This window comes from Bos indicus x Bos taurus, chromosome 9 (genome assembly GCF_003369695.1).
Source record: "Bos indicus x Bos taurus breed Angus x Brahman F1 hybrid chromosome 9, Bos_hybrid_MaternalHap_v2.0, whole genome shotgun sequence".
NCBI lineage: Eukaryota > Metazoa > Chordata > Mammalia > Artiodactyla > Bovidae > Bos > Bos indicus x Bos taurus.
Genome location: NC_040084.1, coordinates 53,723,805 through 53,746,922, shown reverse-complemented (window position 1 = coordinate 53,746,922; position 23,118 = coordinate 53,723,805). Strand labels below are relative to the sequence as shown.

Below are 23,118 nucleotides of genomic sequence, written 5' to 3'. Positions count from 1 at the left end.
TTGTGATCTGTGGTTTGAAAAGTGTATGCCAGCATCACTTGGAGGACTTTTTAAAATGGATTGCTCGACTTCAGCCTACAGTTTCTGATTCCATATGTCTAGATTTGGGAGAGAGAATTTGCACTTCTAACAAGATCACAGGAGATGCTAATGCTGACCCTTCTGGTCTTGGGAACACACTTTGAGAACCACTGGTCTACCACATTGTGAATGAACTAAAAGGACCAAAAGTGAGTGCTAAGTGGACCTCTTTAAAAAGCATTGACAATAGTCCATACAAGAAATGATTTGCATTTTAACTTGGGGAAATGAGAAGTCAACCAACTGAAGGAACATTGAGGAGGCAAAATTGGCAGGTCTGGCGCTGGGTTGGGTATGGATTTAAAGGAAAGGAAAACATCAAGAAAATTCCATTGAGTTAATTGCTTTGTCATTGGAAAGGAAGGAACTCTCAGAGTCAGAAACACATAGTAATGTATTGGTCCAAAATGAGAATTTTGACTTTTTTATTGTTGTTGTTTTAAAGGCTTCTTGACCTTTGGTGGCTGGCTGCTATGTTCTAAAATCTGACAACAATCGTAGAAAGCACTGTTGCTGCTGTTGTGTTAGTTGCTCAGCTGTGTCGAACTCTTTTGCGTCCCCATAGACTGTTGCCCGCCAGGCTCTTTTGTCCATGGAATTCTCCAGGCAAGAATACTGAAGTGGGTTGCCATTCCCTTCTTCATGGGATTTTCCTGACCCAGGGATCAAACCGCAAGGCCTGCATTGCAGGCGAATTCTTTACTGTCTGAGCCACCAGGGAAACCCTTAGAAAGCACTGTGCTGACGGACAAATTATGAAAAGACTGCCTCAAGGGAAGCCAGAAAGCGTGTTCTGAGCAAATGCCAGAAACCAGCCCCTGTCCTGTCTGGGGTGTTCTTATGTTTAGGTGGCACAAGGGCCAAGTTACACTTGGGCTCAGAGTCAGATCTGATTGTCCTAGCTGCAGACAAAGCTGGTAAATAGAGTTTCTAAAGGGAATCGAGACAGTGATTAAGAACTAGTGATTACAAGTAGGGAGAAGAGAGCAGATAAAAGATCAAACTAAAAAAAAAGAAAAAAAGTTAATCCCTGAATTGAAAAGGAAATTTCAGAGACTGAATGTAGGAACTTCCCAAGATAAAAAAGTGTACAATGCAGGAGAAGTGACAGTTGGCAGCTTGCACTCCAATGGAAACAAATGTCTGAGACAAAAATGAAAGTGGAGGTGGCGGGGCAGCGCTGGGGGTAGGGGGTAGAGAGAAGTCTTTGAGAATTTAGAGGTAAGATCAATGAAACCACTATAGAAATAGGTCAGGAAATTGTTGGTTCTGTCAGAATATATTCTAAGAAATACTCAGGAAAAGCATTGGTGACCAAAGCTGGCATATTTTGGTGGCAGCTTCTCTGGTGTTTGGAGGAAGTAAAACACAAGCATATGCCTAGAAATACCAGAGACTGTATCCAAAGGTCTTTGAAAACAGTTCACAATTTGATAGCATTCCAGAAATTAACCAGTGTCTTCTTGCCAAAGAGTAAATGGCTTTTCTCCCAAAGGCAGGAGGCATTTGGCTCAGGAGCTTAATGCAGAGAATTGTGGAAACTCAGAGCGGGAATTCCCATGAGAAAGGTTTAGTGGAATGTGAGGTGTCAAGGGAGTCTTTGATAGTAAAGCGATGAATATATAAAGTTCTACAGTACTTTGAGGCAGAATATAATTCAATATATAGTGTAGAAAGTAGAAAGCTTATATTTTTATTCTTGTAAAGGATTTTAGCATAAAAATTATAAGGAAGAGTAAAAGCAAACAAAACTAAATTAAAAAAAAAAAAAAACAATGGTTTTAGAGGGGCAATTTTAACTATGAACAAACAGTGTAGTGTTCAGAAGACTTTTGCAGAATCCTAGATACTAATATCATGACACTAAACACCATAATGGTTATATAGGGAGCAATTGTTATCTGAGCCTGGCTAAAGAGACTACTAATCATTAAGTTAGACATTATGGGTGCATGTGTGCAAAGTCACTTCAGTCCTGTCCAATTCTTTGAGACCCCATGAACTGTAGCCTCCCAGGTTCCCCTATCCATGGGATTCTCCAGGCAAGAATACTTCTGGAATGGGTTGCCATGCCCTCCTCCAGGATATCTTCCTGACCCAGACCAAACCAGGATATTTACTGCTGAGCCATCAGGGAAGCCCAAGTTAACATATGTCAGTCATTTCAGTCATTCAGTCATGCCCGACTCTTTGTGATCCCATGGACTGTGGCACGAGAGGCTTCCCTGTCCATCACCAACTCCCGCAGCTTACTCAAACTCGTGTTGATAGAGTCAATGATGTCATCCAACCATCTCATTTTCTGTCGCCCCCTTCTCCTCCTGCCTTCAATTTTTCCCAGCATCACGGTCTTTTCTAATGAGTGAGTTATTTACAACAGGTGGCCGAAGTATTGGAGCTTTGGCATCAATGCTTCCAAATGAATATTCAGGACTGATTTCCACATCACCTGCCACCAAATAGCTAAGCTCTGGTTGAAGTCTATAGCTTAATGTAAAGTGAAGAAATTTGTTTGCTCTTTTCCTAATTTATATATCAGTTCAGTTCAGTCGCTCAGTCATGTCCAACTCTAGCGACCACATGGAGTGCAGCACACCAGGCCTTCCTGTCCGTCACCAACTCCTGGAGTTTATTCAAACTCATGTCCATTGAGTCAGTGATGCCATCCAACCATTTCATCTTCTGCTGTCCCCTTCTCATCCTGCCTTCAATCTTTCCCAGCATCAGGGTCTTTTCAAATGAGTCAGCTCTTCGCATCAGGTGGCCAAAGTATTGAAGTTTCAGCTTCAACATCAGGCCTTCCAATGAATATTCAGGATTGATGTCTTTTAGGATGGACTGGTTGGATCTCCTTGCAGTCAAAGGGGCTCTCAAGAGTCTTCCCTAACACCGCAGTTCAAAGCATCAATTCTTCGGCTATCAGCTTTCTTTATAGTCCAACTCTTATATTCATACATGACTACTGGAAAAACCATAGCCTTGACTAGACAGACCTTTGTTGTCAAAGTAATGTCTCTGCTTTTGAATATGCTGTCTACGTTGGTCATAACTTATCTTCCAAGGAATAAACATGTTTTAATTTCATGGTTGCAGTCTCCATCTGCAGTGATTTTGGAGCCCAAAAAAATAGTCTGTCACTGTTTCCCATCTATTTGCCATGAAGTGATGGGCCTGGATGCCATGATCTTTGTTTTCTGAATGTTGAGTTTCAAGCCAACTTTTTCACTCTCCACTTTCACTTTCATCAACAGGCTCTTTAGTTCTTCTCCACTTTCTGCCATAAGGGTGGTGTCATCAGCATATCTGAGGTTATTGTATTTCTCCCAGCAATCTTGATTCCAGCTTGTGCTTCCTCCAGCCCAGCGTTTCTCATGATGTACTCTGCATATAAGTTAAATAAGCAGGGTGACAACATACAGCCTTGACATACTCCTTTTCCAATTTGGAACCAGCCTATTGTTCCGTGTCCAGTTCCGTTGTTTCCTGACCTGCACACAGATTTCTCAAGAGGCAGATCAGGTGGTCTGGTATTTCCCATCTCTTTCAGAATTTTTCAGTTTATTGTGATCCACACAGTCAAGGGCTTTGGCATAATCAATAAAACAGAAATAGATGTTTTTCTGGAACTCTCTTGCTTTTTCAATGATCCAGCAAATGTTGGCAATTTGATCTCTGGTCCCTCTGCCTTTTCTAAATCCAGCTTGACATATGGAAGTTCACGGTTCATGTATTGTTGAAGCCTGGCTTGGAGAATTTGAGCATTACTTAACTAGTGTGTGAGATAAGTTCAATTGTGTGGTAGTTTGAGCATTCTTTGACATTGCCTTTCTTTGGGATTGGAATGAAAACTGACCATTTCCAGACCTGTGGCCATTGCTGAGTTTTCCAAATTAGCTGGCATATTGAGTGCAGCACTTTCACAGCATCATCTTTTAGGATTCAAATAGCTCAACTAGAATTCTATCACCTCCCTTAGCTTTTTTTGTAGTGATGCTTCCTAAAGCCCACTCGACTTCACATTCCAGATGTCTTGCTCTAGGTGAGTGATCACACCATCATGGTTATCTGGGTCATGAAGATCTTTTTTACATGGTTCTTCTGTGTATTCTTGCCACCTCTTCTTACTATCTTCTGCTTCTGTTCAGTCCATGCAATTTCTGTCCTTTATTGAGCCCATCTTTGCATGAAATGTTCCCTTGGTATCTCTGATTTTCTTGAAGAGATCTGTAGTGTTTCCCATTCTATTGTTTTCCTCTATTTCTTTGCACTGATCACTAAGGAAGGCTTTCTTATCTCCCCTTCCTATTCTTTGGAACTCTGCATTCAAATGGGTATATCTTTTCTTTTCTCCTTTGCTTTTCACTTCTTTTCTTTTCACAGCTATGTGTAAGGCCTGCTCAGATAGCCATTTTGCTTTTTTGCATTTCTTTTTCTTGGGGATGGTCTTGCTCCCTGTCTCCTGTACAATGTCATGAACCTCTGTCCATAGTTGATCAGGCACTCTGTCTATGAGATCTAGTCCCTTAAATATATTTCTCATTTTGAAAAAAGAATCAATTGGGGCTTTGTTTTTTTCATTTTTGGCTTGATTATGGCTTTTGTTTTTGTTGTTTGTTTTGATTTCTTTGTCTCAAGAAATATAATCAATTATAACTAATATAAACAAAAAGAAAATTATTATGTTTATGGAGTAGCTCTTGGAACTAAAGGCATATCTCAAGAACCAAGCCCAGGAAGGCAGTGTCCTGAGTAGCTCCTTGGTGGCAGGTAGCAGAGTTCATATAAGTCTTCTCAGGGAACTCCAGTGTGATTAATTATCTCCAACATTTTTCTTTCTTGGCCCTTACATGCAAGTTTTAAAGTCCCAGAGAGAGAGAGAGAGAGAGAGAGAGAGAGTTTGAATGATCTGGCATCCATCCTCAATAGTGATTAAGAAAAAGTCACAAAGATTGCACACAGGAGAGGAGAGGTATATCCTGATAGGCAATTGGGATGCTGTTATCAGAAGAAAAGTGAGTGGTTGCCAGACAGTAAAAACCAGGAAATATCTGCCACGGAATCTAAACACAATATGCTTACAAAGCAAACTTTTGTGAAAAGGCTGATTTCATGATCTATTGAAAGACTCTGCTTGCTGCTGCTGCTGCTAGTTCACTATAATTTGTTTACTTATGTATTGTATCCAAACATTAATACTAATGAGTTATGTTTTATACTTAGGGGAGATTGTGTGTATGTAGTTAGAAATAGTAATAATTTGCACAGAAATCAGAAAGAATCTATTATTCCAAAAGATTTCAGCTGTTATGAGAACTCTGATTCTTGACTAATAAGAAATAATAATGTAATAGCAAACACGTGCTTTCTATGGTCTAGGCAGAGAAAGAAATGGCAACCCACTCCAGTACTCTTGCCTGTACTTGCCACTCCAATACTCTTGCTTGTCCACTCCAATACTTGTAATTGCCACTCCAATACTCTTGCTTGTCCATGGGGTCGCACAGAGTCAGTTACAACTGAAGCGACTTAGCATGTATGCATGCATTGGAGAAGGAAATGGCAACCCACTCCAGTGTTCTTGCCTGGAGAATCCCAGGGACGGGGGAGCCTGGTGGGCTGCCGTCTATGGGGTCACACAGAGTCAGACATGACTGAAGCGACATAGCAGCAGCAGCAGCATGGTCCAGGCACTATAGGAAGCACCTTAAAATTTTTACTTTCTATAACAGGAAAAAGTTGCAATGTGAATATATATGGCAATCCTTGTTTTTTAAACTATTTCTAATTTCAATCCACCTATCAATTTTTGGTGATTCATTTCAGGTTTTTGGGGTTGATCTGAGTTGATCTCTAGATGCCCAAGTAGATCCAAAGTTCTGTTCAAAGGGTTTGTGATTTTTACGCATTTTTACTGAAGATTAAAAAGTTTGCCTTAACAGAAGTAGTTTGATTATGAATTTTCACAACATATAGAAAAGGTACCAAATAGGGATTATCAAAGATGTTGACCCAAAGACTCATAATGGCACAAGGGAAGAACTTCTTCCGACCCCACATCCTAGCTAGTGTGAAATAGAGAGGTGGATTGAAGAGGATGTAGTGACTGCAATCTAGGAATAAAGACCAAGTGGCAAGTTACAAACCTAACTATTCTGTTCTATCTTAAGCTTTTAGGCAAGTATTGTATAATACTCCATAGTATATCCCTATTTCTTTCTTTCTTTTCTAAAATTGAAGTATAGTTGCTTTATAATGATGTGTTAATTTCAGATTAAGGCTATATATATATATTATTTTTCAATGAAACAGAAGACAAAAAAAACAGTCCAAAATGTAGTACTTGGATGCAATCTCAAAAATGACAGAACGATCTCTGTTTGTTTCCAAGGCAAACCATTCAGTATCACAGTAATCCAAGTCTATGTCCCAACCAGGAATGCCAAAAAAGCTGAAGTTGAACAGTTCTGTTAAGACCCACAAGACCTTCTAGAACTAACACCACAAAAAGATGTCCATTATATTATAGGGGACTGGAATCCAAAAGTAGGAAGTCAAGAAGTGGAGTAACAGGCAAATTTGGCCTTTGGAGTACAGGGCAAAGGCTAATAGGGTTTTGCCAAGAGAATGCACTGGTCATACCAAACACACTTTTCCAACAATACAAGAGAAGACTCTACACATGGACATCACCAGATGGTCAATACCGAAATCACATTGATTCTTTCTTTCCAGCCAAAGATGGAAAAGCTCTATACAGTCAGAAAAAACAAGACCAGGAGCTGACAGTGGCTCATATCATGAACTCCTTTTTGCCAAATTCAGACTTAAATTGAAGACAGTAGGGAAACCCAGTAGGCCATTCAGGTATGACCTAAATCAAATCCCCTACGATTATACAATGGAAGTGATAAATAGATTCAAGGGATTAAATTGGATAGACAGAGTGCCTGAAGAAATATGGACAGAAGTTCATGACATTATATGGGAGGCAGTGATAAAGACCATCCCCAAGAAAAAGAAATGCAAAACGGCAAAATGGTTGTCGGAGGAGGCCTTGAAAATAGCTATGAAAAGAAAGGAAGTGAAAAGCAAAGGAGAAAAGAAAAGATAAACCCATTTGAATGCAGAGTTCCAAAGAATAGGAAGGAGAGATAAGAAAGACTTCCTTAGTGACCAGTGCAAAGAAATAGAGGAAAACAATAGAATGGGAAAGACTAGAGATCTATTCAAGGAAATTAGAGATACCAAGGTAATTTTTCATGCAAAGATGGGCTCAATAAAGGAAAGAAGTAGTATGGACCTAACAGAAGCAGAAGATAGTAAGAAGAGGTAGCAAGACTACACAGAACTATCCAAAAAAGATCTTCATGACCCAGATAACCACGATGGTGTGATCACTCACCTAGAGCCAGACATCCTGGAATGTGAGGTCGAGTGGGCTTTAGAAAGCATCACTATGAACAAAGCTAGTGGAGGTGATGGAATTCCAGTTGAACTATTTCAAATCCTAAAAGATGATGCTGTGAAAGTGCTACACTCAATATGCCAGCAAATTTGGGAAACTCAGCAGTGGCCACAAGACTGGAAAAGGTCAGTTTTCATTCCAATCCCAAAGAAAGGCAGTGCCAAAGAATGTTCAAACTAATGCAAAATTGCAACTCATCTCACATGCTAGTAAAGTAATGCTCAAAATTCTCCAAGCCAGGTTCAACACTATGTGAACCATGACCTTCCAGATGTTCAAGCTGGATTTAGAAAAGGCAGATGAACCAGAGATCAAATTGCCAACATTTGCTGGATCATTGAAAAAGCAAGAGAGTTCCAGAAAAACATCTACTTCTGCTTCATTGACTATGCCAAAGCTTTTGACGGTGTGGATCACCACAAGCTTGGAAAATTCTGAAAGAGATGGGAATACCAGACCACCTGACCTGGCTCCTGAGAAATCTGTATGCAGGTCAAGAAACAACAGTTAGAACTGGACATGGAACAATGGGCTGGTTCCAAATGGGAAAAGGTGTATGTCAAGGCTTTATATTGTCACCCTGCTTATTTAACTTATATGCAGAGTACATCATGAGAAACGCTGGGCTGGATGAAGCACAAGCTGGAATCAAGATTTCCAGGAGGAATATCAATAACCTCAGATATGCAGATGACACCACACTTATGGCAGAAAGCGAAGAACTAAAGAGCCTTTTGATGAAAGTGAAAGAGGAGAGTGAAAAAGTTGGCTTAAACTCAGCTTTCAGAAAACTAAGATCATGGCATCTGGTCCCATCACTTCATGGCAAACAGATGGGGAAACAGTGGAAACAGTGGCAGACTCTATTTTTTTGGACTCCAAAATCACTTCAGATGATGACTGCAACCATGTTTCTCCTTGGAAGAAAAGCTATGACCAACCTAGACAGTGTGTTAAAAAGCAGAGACATGACTTTGCCAACAAAAGTCCATCTAGTCAAAGCTATGGTTTTTCCAGTGGTCATATGTGGATGTTAGAGTTGGACTATAAAGAAAGCTGAGCGCCGAAGAATTGATGCTTTTGAACTGTGATGTTAGAGAAGACTCTTGAGATTCCCTTGGAGTGCAAGGAGATCTATCCAGTCCATCCTAAAGGAAATCAATCCTGAATATTCACTGGAAGGACTGATGCTGAAGCTGATACTTGGCCACCTGATGCAAAGAACTAACTCATTTGAAAAGACCCTGATGCTGAAAAAATTTGAAGGCAGGAGAAGAAGGGGGAAATGAGGATGAGATGGTTGGATGGCATCACCAACTCAATGGCCATGAGTTTGAGTAAACTCCAGGAGTTGGTGATGGACAAGGAGGCCTGACAGGCTATAGTCCATGGGGTTGCAAAGAGTCAGACATGACTGAACTGAACTGAAGTGAATTCTTTTTCAGATTGTTTTCCATTATGTTATTGTTCCCTGTGCTATACAGTAGAACCTTGTTGTTTATCTATTTTATATATAGCATTGTTTATCTGTTAATCCAAAACTCTTAATTTATCCCTGCCTCCCTTTCACCTTGGGTAAACATAAGTTTGTTTCCTATTTCTGTGAGTCTACTTTTATTTTGTAAACAGGATATTTTGATACCATTTTTTAGATTCATAAATAGTACCATATGATATTTGTCTTTGTCTGACTTACTTCACTTAGTATGATAATTTCTAGGTCTACCCATGTTGCTACAAATGGCATTATTTCATTCTTTTTTATGGCTATGCAATATTCCATTTTATGTATGTGTCACATCTTCTTTATCCATTCATCTTTCAACAGACATTTAGGTTACTTCCATGTCTCTGGTATTGTGAATAGTGCTGCTAAGAATACTGGGGTCCATGTATCTTTTCAGATTAGATCTTTTCCAGGCATAATCCTGTTTGTTTCCATTTAAAGTTAAGGTTCAAAACACACACATGCCTAAGTGGAATTACCACACCTTGAAGAAGCCTCCTATTCTTAGTTTCACGTTTCTGTCCCTAATACCTTGAAGTATATTTATGGTTTGAAAATCACAACCTGAACCTTTTCTTTTCCAAGTTCTTCTATCCTTTAATGCTCAGTAGATCATTCTTAAAGTATGACCAAAGGTCTCTTTATGGAGAATGCAATTATACACATGCCAATTCTTACAAGTAGTACTTTTACTGAAGTTTCTGTTATTTTTAATGCTGTAGTCTTTAAACTATATTTCTTCATATTACTTTAAAGTATTAAAATGATTTAAAGACTTTAATTATACTCTTTATTGTTAAAATTAACTTTATGTTTATGTGTATTGCTGTCTCTGGTGAGAGCTATCGTAACAAACTGCAAGTCCTTAAAATATAGGTTATATGAGAAATTCAAGACATGTTAGGTGTCCACTGAATTTTAGTAATGAGGAATAGGTGAAAAAGTTCTTGTCAAAGGGAAGTCAATTTGGCTCCAAGGGGCAAAGTTTTCTGACAGCTTCTGTAAAAAGCAGGTGTTACTGAGTAACAGCTCTGTTGTTTAGTAATTGACCCCAATACCAGTGGAAAGTTGAGAGCATAGATGATATGCAGAGAGTTAACAAGAAGAACCTCAAGAAACTCAAAATGTCCAGGAACCAGGAAAATTTAGAGGCACATAATGGAAGGAATATTGTGTCTGCCTAGCAACCAGTTTTTCCCATTTGGCCAAATAAAGTGTTGTGGGACTAAAATGTACTATATGCCAACTTTGGGATGCAACAAAGAGAGTCAAAACTGGGAAAATTTGCTCAACTACTGGTAAGAATACCTGTAAGTCATTTCATTCTATAGAGTGATATGTGTTAAATATACCAATAAAGCAACTAAGTATAATTTCATTCATTCATACTTTGTTTATTTTTATTTATCTAGTTACCAATGCTTATACCTTGAGAATCCACCTGAGGTACACAGCAATCCACCCATTCATTTATGCAGTATATATAGCATCTACTAAGCATCTATTAAGCACCTACTGTAACCTGGTGATGAGGATATAGCCATGAGAAACAAAGCTTCTCATGAAGCTTACGTTCTGGTATCATCAAGATGACTGTATTCTCTGGCTGCAGCCTAGAGAATCAATGCTTATAAAAATGGAGTCATCAAGTGCCTAGATTCTGGACCCAGAGCCTGTGTTTAAAAGAATGCTCTGCCACTGACTATGCATGACTTTGGAGTTTCTTAACCATTTGGGACCTCAATTTCTTCATGAATGAGATGAGAATATAATGAGTTAGTACATATACTTACACAGAGATACACACACATGTAAATATATAAATTAATACATATATTGTTAATGTTAAGTTATGTTAAGTTATATTAAGTTAATGTTAAGTCCTCATATTAATGCATGGCACTAAGGAGCACCAGATAACTGTCAGATATTGTTTTTTTTTTTTTCTTCCCACCCTCTCCCTCTCCCACAGAGTCCATAAGCCTGTTCTATACATCAGTGTCTCTTTTGCTGTCTCGTATACAGGGTTATCGTTACCATCTTTCTAAATTCCACATATATGCGTTAGTATACTGTATTGGTGTTTGTCCTTCTGGCTTACTTCACTCTGTATAATAGGCTCCAGTTTCATCCACCTCATTAGAACTGATTCAAATGTATTCTTTTTAATGGCTGAGTAATACTCCATTGTGTATATGTACCACTGCTTTCTTATCCATTCATCTGCTGATGGACATCTAGGTTGCTTCCATGTCCTGGCTATTATAAACAGTGCTGCGATGAACATTGGGGTACACGTGTCTCTTTCCCTTCTGGTTTCCTCAGTGTGTATGCCCAGCAGTGGGATTGCTGGATCATAAGGCAGTTCTATTTCCAGTTTTTTAAGGAATCTCCACACTGTTCTCCATAGTGGCTGTACTAGTTTGCATTCCCACCAACAGTGTAAGAGGGTTCCCTTTTCTCCACACCCTCTCCAGCATTTATTATTTGTAGACTTTTGGATCGCAGCCATTCTGACTGGTGTGAAATGGTACCTCATAGTGGTTTTGATTTGCATTTCTCTGATAATGAGTGATGTTGAGCATCTTTTCATGTGTTTGTTAGCCATCTGTATGTCTTCTTTGGAGAAATGTCTATTTAGATCTTTGGCCCATTTTTTGATTGGGTCATTTATTTTTCTAGAGTTGAGCTATAGGAGTTGCTTGTATATTTTTGAGATTAGTTGTTTGTCGGTTGCTTCATTTGCTATTATTTTCTCCCATTCTGAAGGCTGTCTTTTCACCTTGCTAATAGTTTCCTTTGATGTACAGAAGCTTTTAAGTTTAATTAGGTCCCATTTGTTTATTTTTGCTTTTATTTCCAATATTCTGGGAGGTGGGTCATAGAGGATCCTGCTGTGATGTATGTCGGAGAGTGTTTTGCCTATGTTCTCCTCTAGGAGTTTTATAGTTTCTGGTCTTATGTTGAGATCTTTAATCCATTTTGAGTTTCTTTTTGTGTATGGTGTTAGAAAGTGTTCTAGTTTCATTCTTTTACAAGTGGTTGGCCAGATTTCCCAGCACCACTTGTTAAAGAGATTGTCTTTCATCCATTGTATATTCTTGCCTCCTTTGTCAAAGATAAGGTGTCCATATGTGCGTGGATTTATCTCTGGGCTTTCTATTTTGTTCCATTGATCTATATTTCTGTCTTTGTGCCAGTACCATACTGTCTTGATAACTGTGGCTTTGTAGTAGAGCCTGAAGTCAGGTAGGTTGATTCCTCCAGTTCCATTTTTCTTTCTCAAGATCGCTTTGGCTATTCGAGGTTTTTTGTATTTCCATACAAATTGTGGAATTATTTGTTCTAGCTCTGTGAAGAATACTGTTGGTAGCTTGATAGGGATTGCATTGAATCTATAAATTGCTTTGGGTAGTATACTCATTTTCACTATATTGATTCTTCCAACCCATGAACATGGTATATTTCTCCATCTATTAGTGTCCTCTTTGATTTCTTTCACCAGTGTTTTATAGTTTTCTATATATAGGTCTTTAGTTTCTTTAGGTAGATATATTCCTAAGTATTTTATTCTTTTCGTTGCAATGGTGAATGGAATTGTTTCCTTAATTTCTCTTTCTGTTTTCTCATTATTAGTGTATAGGAATGCAAGGGATTTTTGTGTGTTGATTTTATATCCTGCAACTTTACTATAATCATTGATTAGTTCTAGTAATTTTCTGGTGGAGTCTTTAGGGTTTTCTATGTAGAGGATCATGTCATCTGCAAATAGTGAGTGTTTTACTTCTTCTTTTCCAATTTGGATTCCTTTTATTTCTTTTTCTGCTCTGATTGCTGTGGCCAAAACTTCCAAAACTATGTTGAATAGTAATGGTGAAAGTGGGCACCCTTGTCTTGTTCCTGACTTTAGAGGAAATGCTTTCAATTTTTCACCATTGAGGATAATGTTTGCTGTGGGTTTGTCATATATAGCTTTTATTATGTTGAGGTATGTTCCTTCTATTCCTGCTTTCTGGAGAGTTTTTATCATAAATGGGTGTTGAATTTTGTCAAAGGCTTTCTCTGCATCTATTGAGATAATCATATGGTTTTTGTTTTTCAATTTGTTAATGTGGTGTATTACATTGATTGATTTGTGGATATTGAAGAATTGAAAATTGCAGAGGAAGGTAAACTTCCAAACTCATTCTATGAGGCCACCATCACCCTAATACCAAAACCTGACAAAGATCCCACAAAAAAAGAAAACTACAGGCCAATATCACTGATGAACATAGATGCAAAAATCCTAAACAAAATTCTAGCAATCAGAATCCAACAACACATTAAAAAGATCATACACCATGACCAAGTGGGCTTTGTCCCAGGGATGCAAGGATTCTTCAATATCCGCAAATCAATCAATGTAATACACCACATTAACAAATTGAAAAACAGATATTGTCCTTATTAAGGGAAACTGATCAAATTTAACTCATGGGTAAATGGTGGTAGTGTTAGTCACTAAATAGTGTCCAACTCTTTGCAGCCCCATGAATGGTAGCCCACAAGGCTCCTCTGTCCATGGGATTTCCCAGACAAGAATACTAGAGTTGGTTGCCATTTCCTTCTCCAAGGCATCTTCCTGACCCAGGGATTGAACCCACGTCTCCTGCATTGGCGGGCAGATTCTTTACCACTGAGCCACCAGGGAAGCCCTCACTTATATAAAGGGCAGAGATTAGAGAAATCAAGACAGTAAACTTGATGTGCAATGCACCTCAATGGATTACTGATGCTTGTATTACTTGTTCAAAGAGGATTTAGAAGGCAAGAAACAGCATAATTCAATGGGTAAGCTACCTATTTTGGGCCCTCAATTTCCTCATTCTGCAGAGAAGAGGGGATAAAAGACCTCATTGATAGGTGTAATGTGTTCAAAGTGCTTGGCACCAAGCCTAGTTGAGAATGAGTGTTTAGGAAACAGGTACTGTTTGCAACTTGATTTTATTGAGCAGACACTATGTTTAGTTTTTGGTGACACTGGAAAAGAAAATGCAGTTGATTTTGTGATTAAGTGTATTTTAGGATGTACCAGCTATTTATCTCAAAATGTATTTGTGATTAACTCTTCATCCCTACCTCTACCTACTCCTCTATCTTTCTTTCCCTTTCTGTTTCACAGAAAAAATTATGACCTCAGCATCCAAAGGAATTCTCCGCCCATTTTTAATTGTCTGCATTATCCTGGCCTGCTTCATGGTGTGTCTGTTCATTTACATCAAGCCCACCAACAGCTGGATCTTCAGCCCGATGGAGTCAGCCAGCTCAGTGCTGAAAATGAAAAATTTCTTCTCCACCAAAACTGGTGATTTTAATGAAACTACTATTCTGATTTGGGTGTGGCCATTTGGGCAGACCTTTGACCTTACATCTTGCCAAGCAATGTTCAACATCCAAGGATGCCATCTCACGACAGACCGTTCTCTGTACAACAAGTCTCACGCAGTTCTGATCCACCACCGAGACATCAGTTGGGATCTGACCAATTTACCTCAGCAGGCGAGGCCACCCTTCCAGAAATGGATTTGGATGAATTTGGAATCACCGACTCACACACCACAGAAGAGTGGCATTGAGCACCTGTTCAACCTGACTCTGACTTATCGCCGTGACTCAGATATCCAAGTGCCTTATGGTTTCTTGACCGTAAGCACAAACCCCTTCGTGTTTGAAGTGCCAAACAAAGAGAAGTTAGTGTGCTGGGTTGTAAGTAACTGGAACCCTGAGCATGCCAGAGTCAAGTATTACAATGAGCTAAGCAAAAGCATTGAAATCCATACCTATGGGCAAGCATTTGGAGAATACGTGACTGATAAAAATTTGATTCCTACCATATCTACTTGCAAATTTTATCTTTCCTTTGAAAACTCAATCCACAAAGATTACATCACAGAAAAGCTCTACAATGCTTTTCTGGCTGGCTCTGTGCCTGTTGTTTTGGGGCCATCTAGGGAAAACTATGAGAATTATATTCCAGCAGATTCATTCATTCATGTGGAAGATTATAACTCTCCCAGTGAGCTAGCTAAGTATCTGAAGGAAGTAGACAAAAACAATAAATTATACCTTAGTTACTTTAACTGGAGGAAAGATTTCACAGTAAATCTTCCTCGATTTTGGGAATCACATGCATGCTTGGCTTGTGACCATGTGAAAAGGCATCAAGAGTATAAATCCGTTGGTAATTTAGAGAAATGGTTTTGGAATTAAAGTTTTCCATCATATACACATTTGACAAATCATTTTGATGAGATATTATCCAGGTTTTAAGGATGAGAAGAGACATTATTCTGCTTTTGTGTCATAATTTATTTGTATCACTCTCTCGGGTGACATGTATATTTTGATGGAGATTTTTAAGAGTGCAGCATCAGCAATCACTCCACTTGGTTTTAAATTATCTTATATATACCTAATTATGTGACCTGAAAAATAATTTATTATTCTCTATCATTTGTAAACCTTTTTTTTTTCATATTTTTGTTGTTATCTCTAATGTAACTGTGATTTGATTGTTGTTCCTAAACTGATCAGTTGTTTCATCCACTTGGTAAATGAAGACACATATCTTCCAGTATGAAATATTTTCATTAAACATTATCATCTCTAGTTCCCAGTTGGCATAATGAAGCAAAGGAAAATCAATTTGTAATTGAATTCTAACCTCTTTGACTTTGAAGTTGAACAATGTATAACTCTCTATTTGATCTGTTTTTCACCTGTTTGATACGTTTGTGAATGCAGAATTATTCATGTAGTGAATAAGCCAGATAGTGGAGCAGAACTGTTCTATTCAGGAAGCTATCAGGCTTCTCGTTTATTTTCATTAAGTTGACTTGCAAATGCAGTCACTTGTTCTCATGATATTAAGCTAAATTACTTAAGTATTTTTAAATATCCAATTTGGGGCAATTTTTGGTGCCTGGGAAATAATCCTAGTAACACTTAAGAAAAGCTAAGATAGTTTTCTTCCTGATCTTAACACTCATTATTATAATAAAACAAATAACCTCATCAAATGACAAGGGAAAAGGGTAAGTGTAGATACAAGTCATGTTTATAAATGGTACATTTATGTACAGTTTCTAACATATCAATTTAAAATATTTTTTTCTAAAGGCCCAATGTCTAAAACATTTTCCCATACCTATGGACATCTAAATTGAATATTTGAGATGTTTGTCCTATTATTTAAAAGAGCCTAAATAAAATTAGGGCTTCCCTGGTGGCTCAGATGGTAAAGAATCTGCCTGCAATGTGGGAGACCTGGGTTTGATCCCTGGGTTGGGAAGATCCCCTGGAGAATGGAAAGGCTACCCACTCCAGTATTCTGGCCTAGAGAATTCCATGGACTGTATAGTCCATGGGGACACAAAGAGTCATACACGACTGAGCAACTTGGCTAAATAAAATTTTCATCAAGGTGTTAAGTATAAAATGTTAAACATAATAAAGTGGGAGTCAATAGGGAACACATGCTAACACAAAATGAGACTTCAGTGCATATTTGTTGAGTTAATAAATGGATGACATTTAATGTCATCAGAAAAGCTTTGCTTATTCCAATAAAGTGACAGCTCTAGTCTAGAGTTGCTAACTTGAGATGATGTTTTATATCCATTTTTGTAATTATCCATAAATGGCAATATGACCATCACCCTCAGGGTTTTACAGAACCTGAGTAAACTTTCATTACACTAAGTTTTTAGAGAATTCACCCCTGAACTTGCAGTTGCTGTACAGTGTTTCTCCTCCATACGGTTAAGGGCTGGATATAAGCAGAGAACAGTGGATGTGAAATGATGGGACTCTAAGGATTCTCAAATAAACCATTTCCCAAAAGAATCTTTAATGACTTTATTCCAGTCAGACCAAAAACCCATCAAAAGTGTTAGAATGTACTAATGACATCTATTTGAGTCTGTTTGTGAATTATTCTTATAGTCCTCTATATCAATAGAACTCAAATCCACAATTTTCTACATCAAATGTAAGCTAGACAGAGAGGCAAATTTGGATTCAGAAAGCAGGAGTTTATGTCCAACAATCCAGGCTGCCTTCTGAGGAAAGGAGCTCTCAGTACCACTAGAAGGATTTGAACAGAGGAAAATTACTGCATTGGTCGAAGGACTGTTTGATCTTCAGGTTCATTCCTTTACCCATGATTGAACAGGCTCCTTGTGTCAGGCAAGGCCCTGACCAGAGAAAAGATGAACAAGGTACCATCACTGCCTTAAAGAAACTTACATTAAGTCGAGAGATAAGGAAAACTTCCTTTGAGTCTATGTTTAGGCACATATACTCTGAATGAAATTTATATGAGTCACTGCTGACTTAATGAAAAGAAGATAATAAATTTCTCCAACTGATTAGCTATTTGGCCAGTTTATGAGCCACAGACTTTGTTTATTCATTTGACCCAATGGAAGATGCCTGTCATATTATCTCTTATAACTGGATAGCATCCAGAAATGGCATGTCTGTGTAGGTGCCCTCGTAGATAAGGAAAGATTTCCACCCTCATTTATTTCATCATGTTCAAATAGATCAAACATTTATGTTTACATTGTTATCTTTTTGACCTACTAAAAAGTGTAGGGATCTAAAAAGAATGCATTACTAACAAATTTAGAAATATCTACTTTCTTCAAAAGCAGAAAAGCATTCAATAAAAAGCCTTTACTGCCTTGGATGCTCATGATTGCAAAGAACCAAGAAACCTGAGGGCAGTACCCTTATTGTTAACTATGAGTTTGGTCTCTTTCTCAGTCTGAGACTATAATTACATTCTGATAATATGGCTCAAGCTAAGGCAATAATACTAAGTGACTAACTAGCACATCTGTATATTAAAAATCCATTCTCAAGTCTCCAAAGAATAAGTTTTCTTAATTTGAAGTGCCAAAAATGAATGAAAACTTCAGTTCTAGGTCCATTGATCAATGAGTTTTAGGACTGGAAGTAATTATAGCAATGTTTACAAGCAAATCCCTTCATTCTACTTATGAGGTAACTAGATTCAAAGATAATATTTATTTAAGACATATGTTCACATACTACACACACACACACACACACACATACACACACACAAACACCCCACAGCTATATTGACATAGCCAAGATTAGAATTTCAGAGTACTATCTCCCTCAGTTTTGTGTTCTTTTTTCATCATATTCTTACCTTATCACTGAAGTACATCTCAATTCTAAAAATGTGACTATCTTATTGGAATTATTAGGGGTTTTAAATGTTATACTCTGTGTGGAAGCATTTTGACTTAAAAAATATATACATATGGTCAATACAACATGAAACTTGTTAGCATTCTTTCTGGCTTAAGTATCTTAGGAGTTGAGCAGAAGGAAGTAGCCTTTCACTACATTTTAAGTGAAATGCAACCTTCAAGATGGTGACTATTTCTTTGCTACTTCTTTAATAAATCCTGTGGATTACAATTCTTTTTAAGGTTATCTCATGGTGAAAGATAAAGATTTGGCAAAACTGCTGGTTATAAAAACAAACTTGCCAGGAGGTAAACGGTGAATAAAAAAAAAAAAATAGTCCACTCAAAATGTTTTATTTAAAAATATAAAAATATTTTACTTTCAATTATCTAAATATTTAAATATTATTCACTATAGGCCTTACTAATAAAGAAATATAAATATTAATTATTATGGGCCTTATTAATAAGAACATGTACTTAATTCTCCAAATCCAGGAGTAGGGCATATCTGGAAAAAAAAGACAGTCATAGTTTATGACAGCCATAAATTTGACAATATGAAGTACAAACTGAAAAGAATTATCTAAATAAGAAACCACTATCCACTTAAAAATTATATATTTACTACATAAATTCTGATAATCCCAGAATGTATAGAAATGCCTTCTGTTGTGAGGGCTTAGAAAGCTCAGAGCATTTGAGGTATAAATTAACCAAATATTTAGAAATTATTTGCTGACCCTTTAAATTCCTGTCTTCAGTTGGAGGTTAAATATGGAAAGAATTGGAAACTATACTTTTGAGATCTTTTTGCCTACCTGTTTTCAAACTAGATTCCATGAGTCTTGAGGTAATCATCCATAAAATGTCTTTGTATGACTTAATTACCAAAACAAGGCTTAGATCCTTACATTATGACTTTGTGCTTTATCATATCTTTGAGTGCCCTTAAATTCTGATCTTGTTTAAGGGAATTTCTTACTGCATTAACTATAATCAAGCTGTTAAACACAATAAACTTTAGAATCTAAAAGATAAATCTAGTGCCTAATATACAGGAGGGTCTCAACAAATATTTTTTGAAAGAATAAACAGATTGCATTAGAGACCATGCAAAATATTTTTTTAAATGTGATGAGTTCCAGCTTCTTGGTACCCACCTGAGGTGATATACTTATTTCATTGGTCAGTTTGCTGCCTAAGTGCAAAAGAAAGCCATTTTAAGGTCTTTCTCGTCTTAGTGCATTCTATGACCCCCAAAGAAGTAACAGTGCAAGAAAGATTAAGAACTTGGAACATGTTGAAATTCTATTCAAATATTAACATACTACCTGTTTCTAATAGGAAGAATAATTAATTTTAAGAAGAATATAAAGTGCAAGCAGAATATAAAGCAAGTTTCTCCCAAACTGTGCTTGTGAGAAATATCTTTCTTTCCTCTCTAACTGCACTTTTTTTAACATCACAAACATCAGTCAATTAAGATGGTTTTTTTTTTTTCCTGGTGTCTCTCATTTAGAGATTTTGTAGCATTTTACAAATGGGTAAGCTCCACTACTACCAAAAGTCTTCTTCCTCTCAGTAATTCATATTGAATGAATTCATATCCACAAGCATTATATAAAGCAGTTTACAGCATAAATGAACCACTCCAATATTCTCACCTGGAAAATTCCATGGACAGAGGAGCCTTGTGGGCTACAGTCCATGGGGTCGCAAAGAGACACAACTGAGCACACATGCAACGCAACAACAGCAACATAAATGAGACTTTGCCTGCTAAATCAGAACTAGTAATGCTAGGCTGGGTTATTGGTCCTAAAAACTATAATTTGAGAAGACCACTTAACCTATCTGGACCTTGCTGTCTGTAATGTTCCTTTTAGCTCTGTTACTCTCTCATCTAAGATCTAAATTGATGTTTGTGTGTGTTTGCAAATGCAATTCCAATGACCATCATAAAAAATATTTTAAAGGTAAATATTCCAAGAGAATTGCCTTTTACTTCTCTGAATAGGCATTTAAAGCATAAAACTGATTATTAATCTAATATTTGGAAAGAACCCTAATCCAGTGCTTGAATATAGCAAGTACTCAATTAACTAAGCCTGCTTCTTTAACTCCTTCCTCCTCTTAATTCTCTACCTACTTCCTTTGCAATTCATGTACTCACTATTCCCTGAGACCTTAATTGCCTGCAGAAAAATAACCATATATTGGGCATTATTTTAAAATATTTTAGATTTTTCTATACTATCCACATTCTTATCAGAATAATGTAGAATTTTTACTGATGCGAAAATTTCAGGAAAGCAGTGGACCTGCATAGTCAATTCCCAGGTGATAGTAAAATAGTGGAGCTAATTTGAGTAAGCCAGATTGAATACATCTGGACAATTGAGCTATTTTTTAAACTCATGGCTAATATATATTTATTCATTTGACTTAAATTAAATATATTTTAAAGAAGAATTTTAAAAGAACCTCTCAAACAGTAGCTGCCTTTGTCAATATTAGTGAAAAGCCTGGTTCCTGGGTCACCTAACTTAGAAAAACCAGAGGTATTTATGAACAATACTGATTCCTAGGCCCAGCTTATGCAATTGGAATCTCTTCATATAAGTTTAAAAAAAAAAAGCTTTTAATGCATGTCCTAAGTTAGATTCTTCCACGCTATATTTTGTGAACCATCATAAGATAATGGTTCTCCAACACACACATGTTTTTGGAACTTCATGAGAATCATTTGAAAAAGTGTTAATAATGCAGAGCTTCTGATTCTCTGAGTCTGAGATGGGAGCTGAAATTTGTATTTTTAAAATCTCCCCAGATAGTTCTGATACACTCTCAATTTTGAAGTCTGATTCTTAGCCACCTGTTAAACGGGAAATATTCTATTGCTCAGTTGATAGGAGCTATCACCTTTCTTGAGTTCAAACTGGAATCTTTCAAATATGTCAGTAAAGTATTCATTCCTCTACTTCAAGATCCAAAGCATTGTCTGTGCCTAATTATTCCATGCAGGGTCTCCACAGGTGATGCCACCTCTGAAAGCCACCGTCTACGCCAAAGACATAAGCAATTCTTGGCCTGGAGGAATTAGTAGGATAAGAAAAGGTTGTATATCTTGAAAAAAACCTCTCATTGTCTTTCGGGGTTATAACTTCATGTTTATATTTTACAATGAAAGGACTAGACTATCTGATTACTAAAATTCTTTATAGCCATAAAAATTTAAGCTTCTGTAATCTGCTTATCTGCTATATGTGTTTAAGAGACACATAAAGGATAAGCTTTCCCATATTCCAAAGTCCTTGCTTGATGAATAGAAAGTAATTTGCAATTGGAAAATAGTAGCAAGGTAGAGTACATAAATTTTTTTAATTGAAGTATAGAAAATTGATTTACAATAAGAGATGAGGATTCAATTCCTGGGTTGCATTCAATTCCTGGATGAGGGCATGGCAACCCACTCCAGTATTCTTGCCTGGAGAATCCCATGGACAGAGGAGCCTGGTGGGCTACAGTCCATAGGGTCACAGAGTCGGACATGACTGAAGCAACATAGCATACATGCATACATAGAGTAGATGATGTACAGTATAGTGGTTCAACATTTTTATAGACTTATGCCATTTAAAGTTACATTATAAAATAACGGCTATCTTTTCTTATGATGTACACAATAAACAACAAGTTTATATTGTACAGTATGTGGATTTTTGATGACCACAGATTTAGAGTTGAATCTTAGCTCTTCCATTCACTATATGCAAGTTAAATTACTTCTCTTAGCCTCAGATTTTGCATGTGGAGGTAACATGCATGTGGAGGTAACATATTCCTGATGGTTTTTTTTGTGTGTGTGTGAGGACAAATGAAATGTTATTTAAGTGACTATACAAGGTGTCCAATGAATATGGTTTGGGTGACTCAGCAGTAAAGAAACTGCCTGCAGTGCCGGGGACACTGGTTCAATCCCTGGGTTGAGAAGATCTCCTAGAGAAGGGAATGGCAATCAACTCCAATATTCTTGTCTGAAAAGTTCCATGGAGAGAGGAGCCTGGTGAGCTACAGTCAGATAGAATCAGATATGACTTAGTGACTAAACTACCACCACCACTATAAAGAAAGGTCATTGTGGGGAATCCAAAATTATTTCCACAATCTCATTTCTGAGACTCTGAAAACACTAAGAAGACATTGTATAAGAATCATTGCAAATTTAAAGAAGCCACAGGAATAATCTTTAGGAGAGGTGTAACAAATATAGTGTGGAAGCGTGCATTCACATCTTCTGTAATGCATGGGGTGTGGGAAGCTGACAGTCATCGTATATTGGTATGATTTGCATTACTAAACATATACATCATTTCTTAAAATCATTGGAACCCAAAGCAGACCTAGTTTTCTCTCCATACTTACAAACAATCAATAAGTTAATAGTCAATTTTGCTGGTATGGCTCAATCAGTTAATGGAATATCAGGAAGATTCTCAGAGATCATTATCTGGTAAGGAAAGGGGCCTAGAAATATTCAACAACTTGACTTAATCGCTCATTTCAGTTGTCCAGGAGTTTAGCCACAGAACTAGTTATGATACAAGTTAGGAAAGAGAATTAAGTCTTCTTTTCATAAAGTTTTTAAAAAATGCTAAAAGATTCTTTTAAAATATTAGGGTATACATTCAATAAGCAGGAATATATTTGTTTAGTGGTGCAGAAATAAAATAATTCTTAACCAGAGTGTGCTTAAGACTCCTCTAATTGCTAGTTTCATAGTAAAAAGAGTT

At 37.2% G+C, this 23,118-nt stretch overlaps 1 protein-coding gene across 1 annotated transcript in view; it reads left to right on the top strand.

Annotated features, from left to right (window-relative positions):
* Window positions 1-15,318, top strand: part of FUT9 (fucosyltransferase 9) — a 235,857-nt gene extending 220,539 nt beyond the window's left edge. Inside the window, exon 3 of the mRNA XM_027551376.1 lies at window positions 14,218-15,318. Within this exon, the coding sequence (XP_027407177.1) occupies window positions 14,226-15,305 (1,080 nt within the window). The 5' untranslated portion in view covers window positions 14,218-14,225 and the 3' untranslated portion in view covers window positions 15,306-15,318. The remainder of the gene's footprint in view (window positions 1-14,217) is intronic.
* The last annotated feature ends 7,800 nt before the right edge of the window (window positions 15,319-23,118 follow it).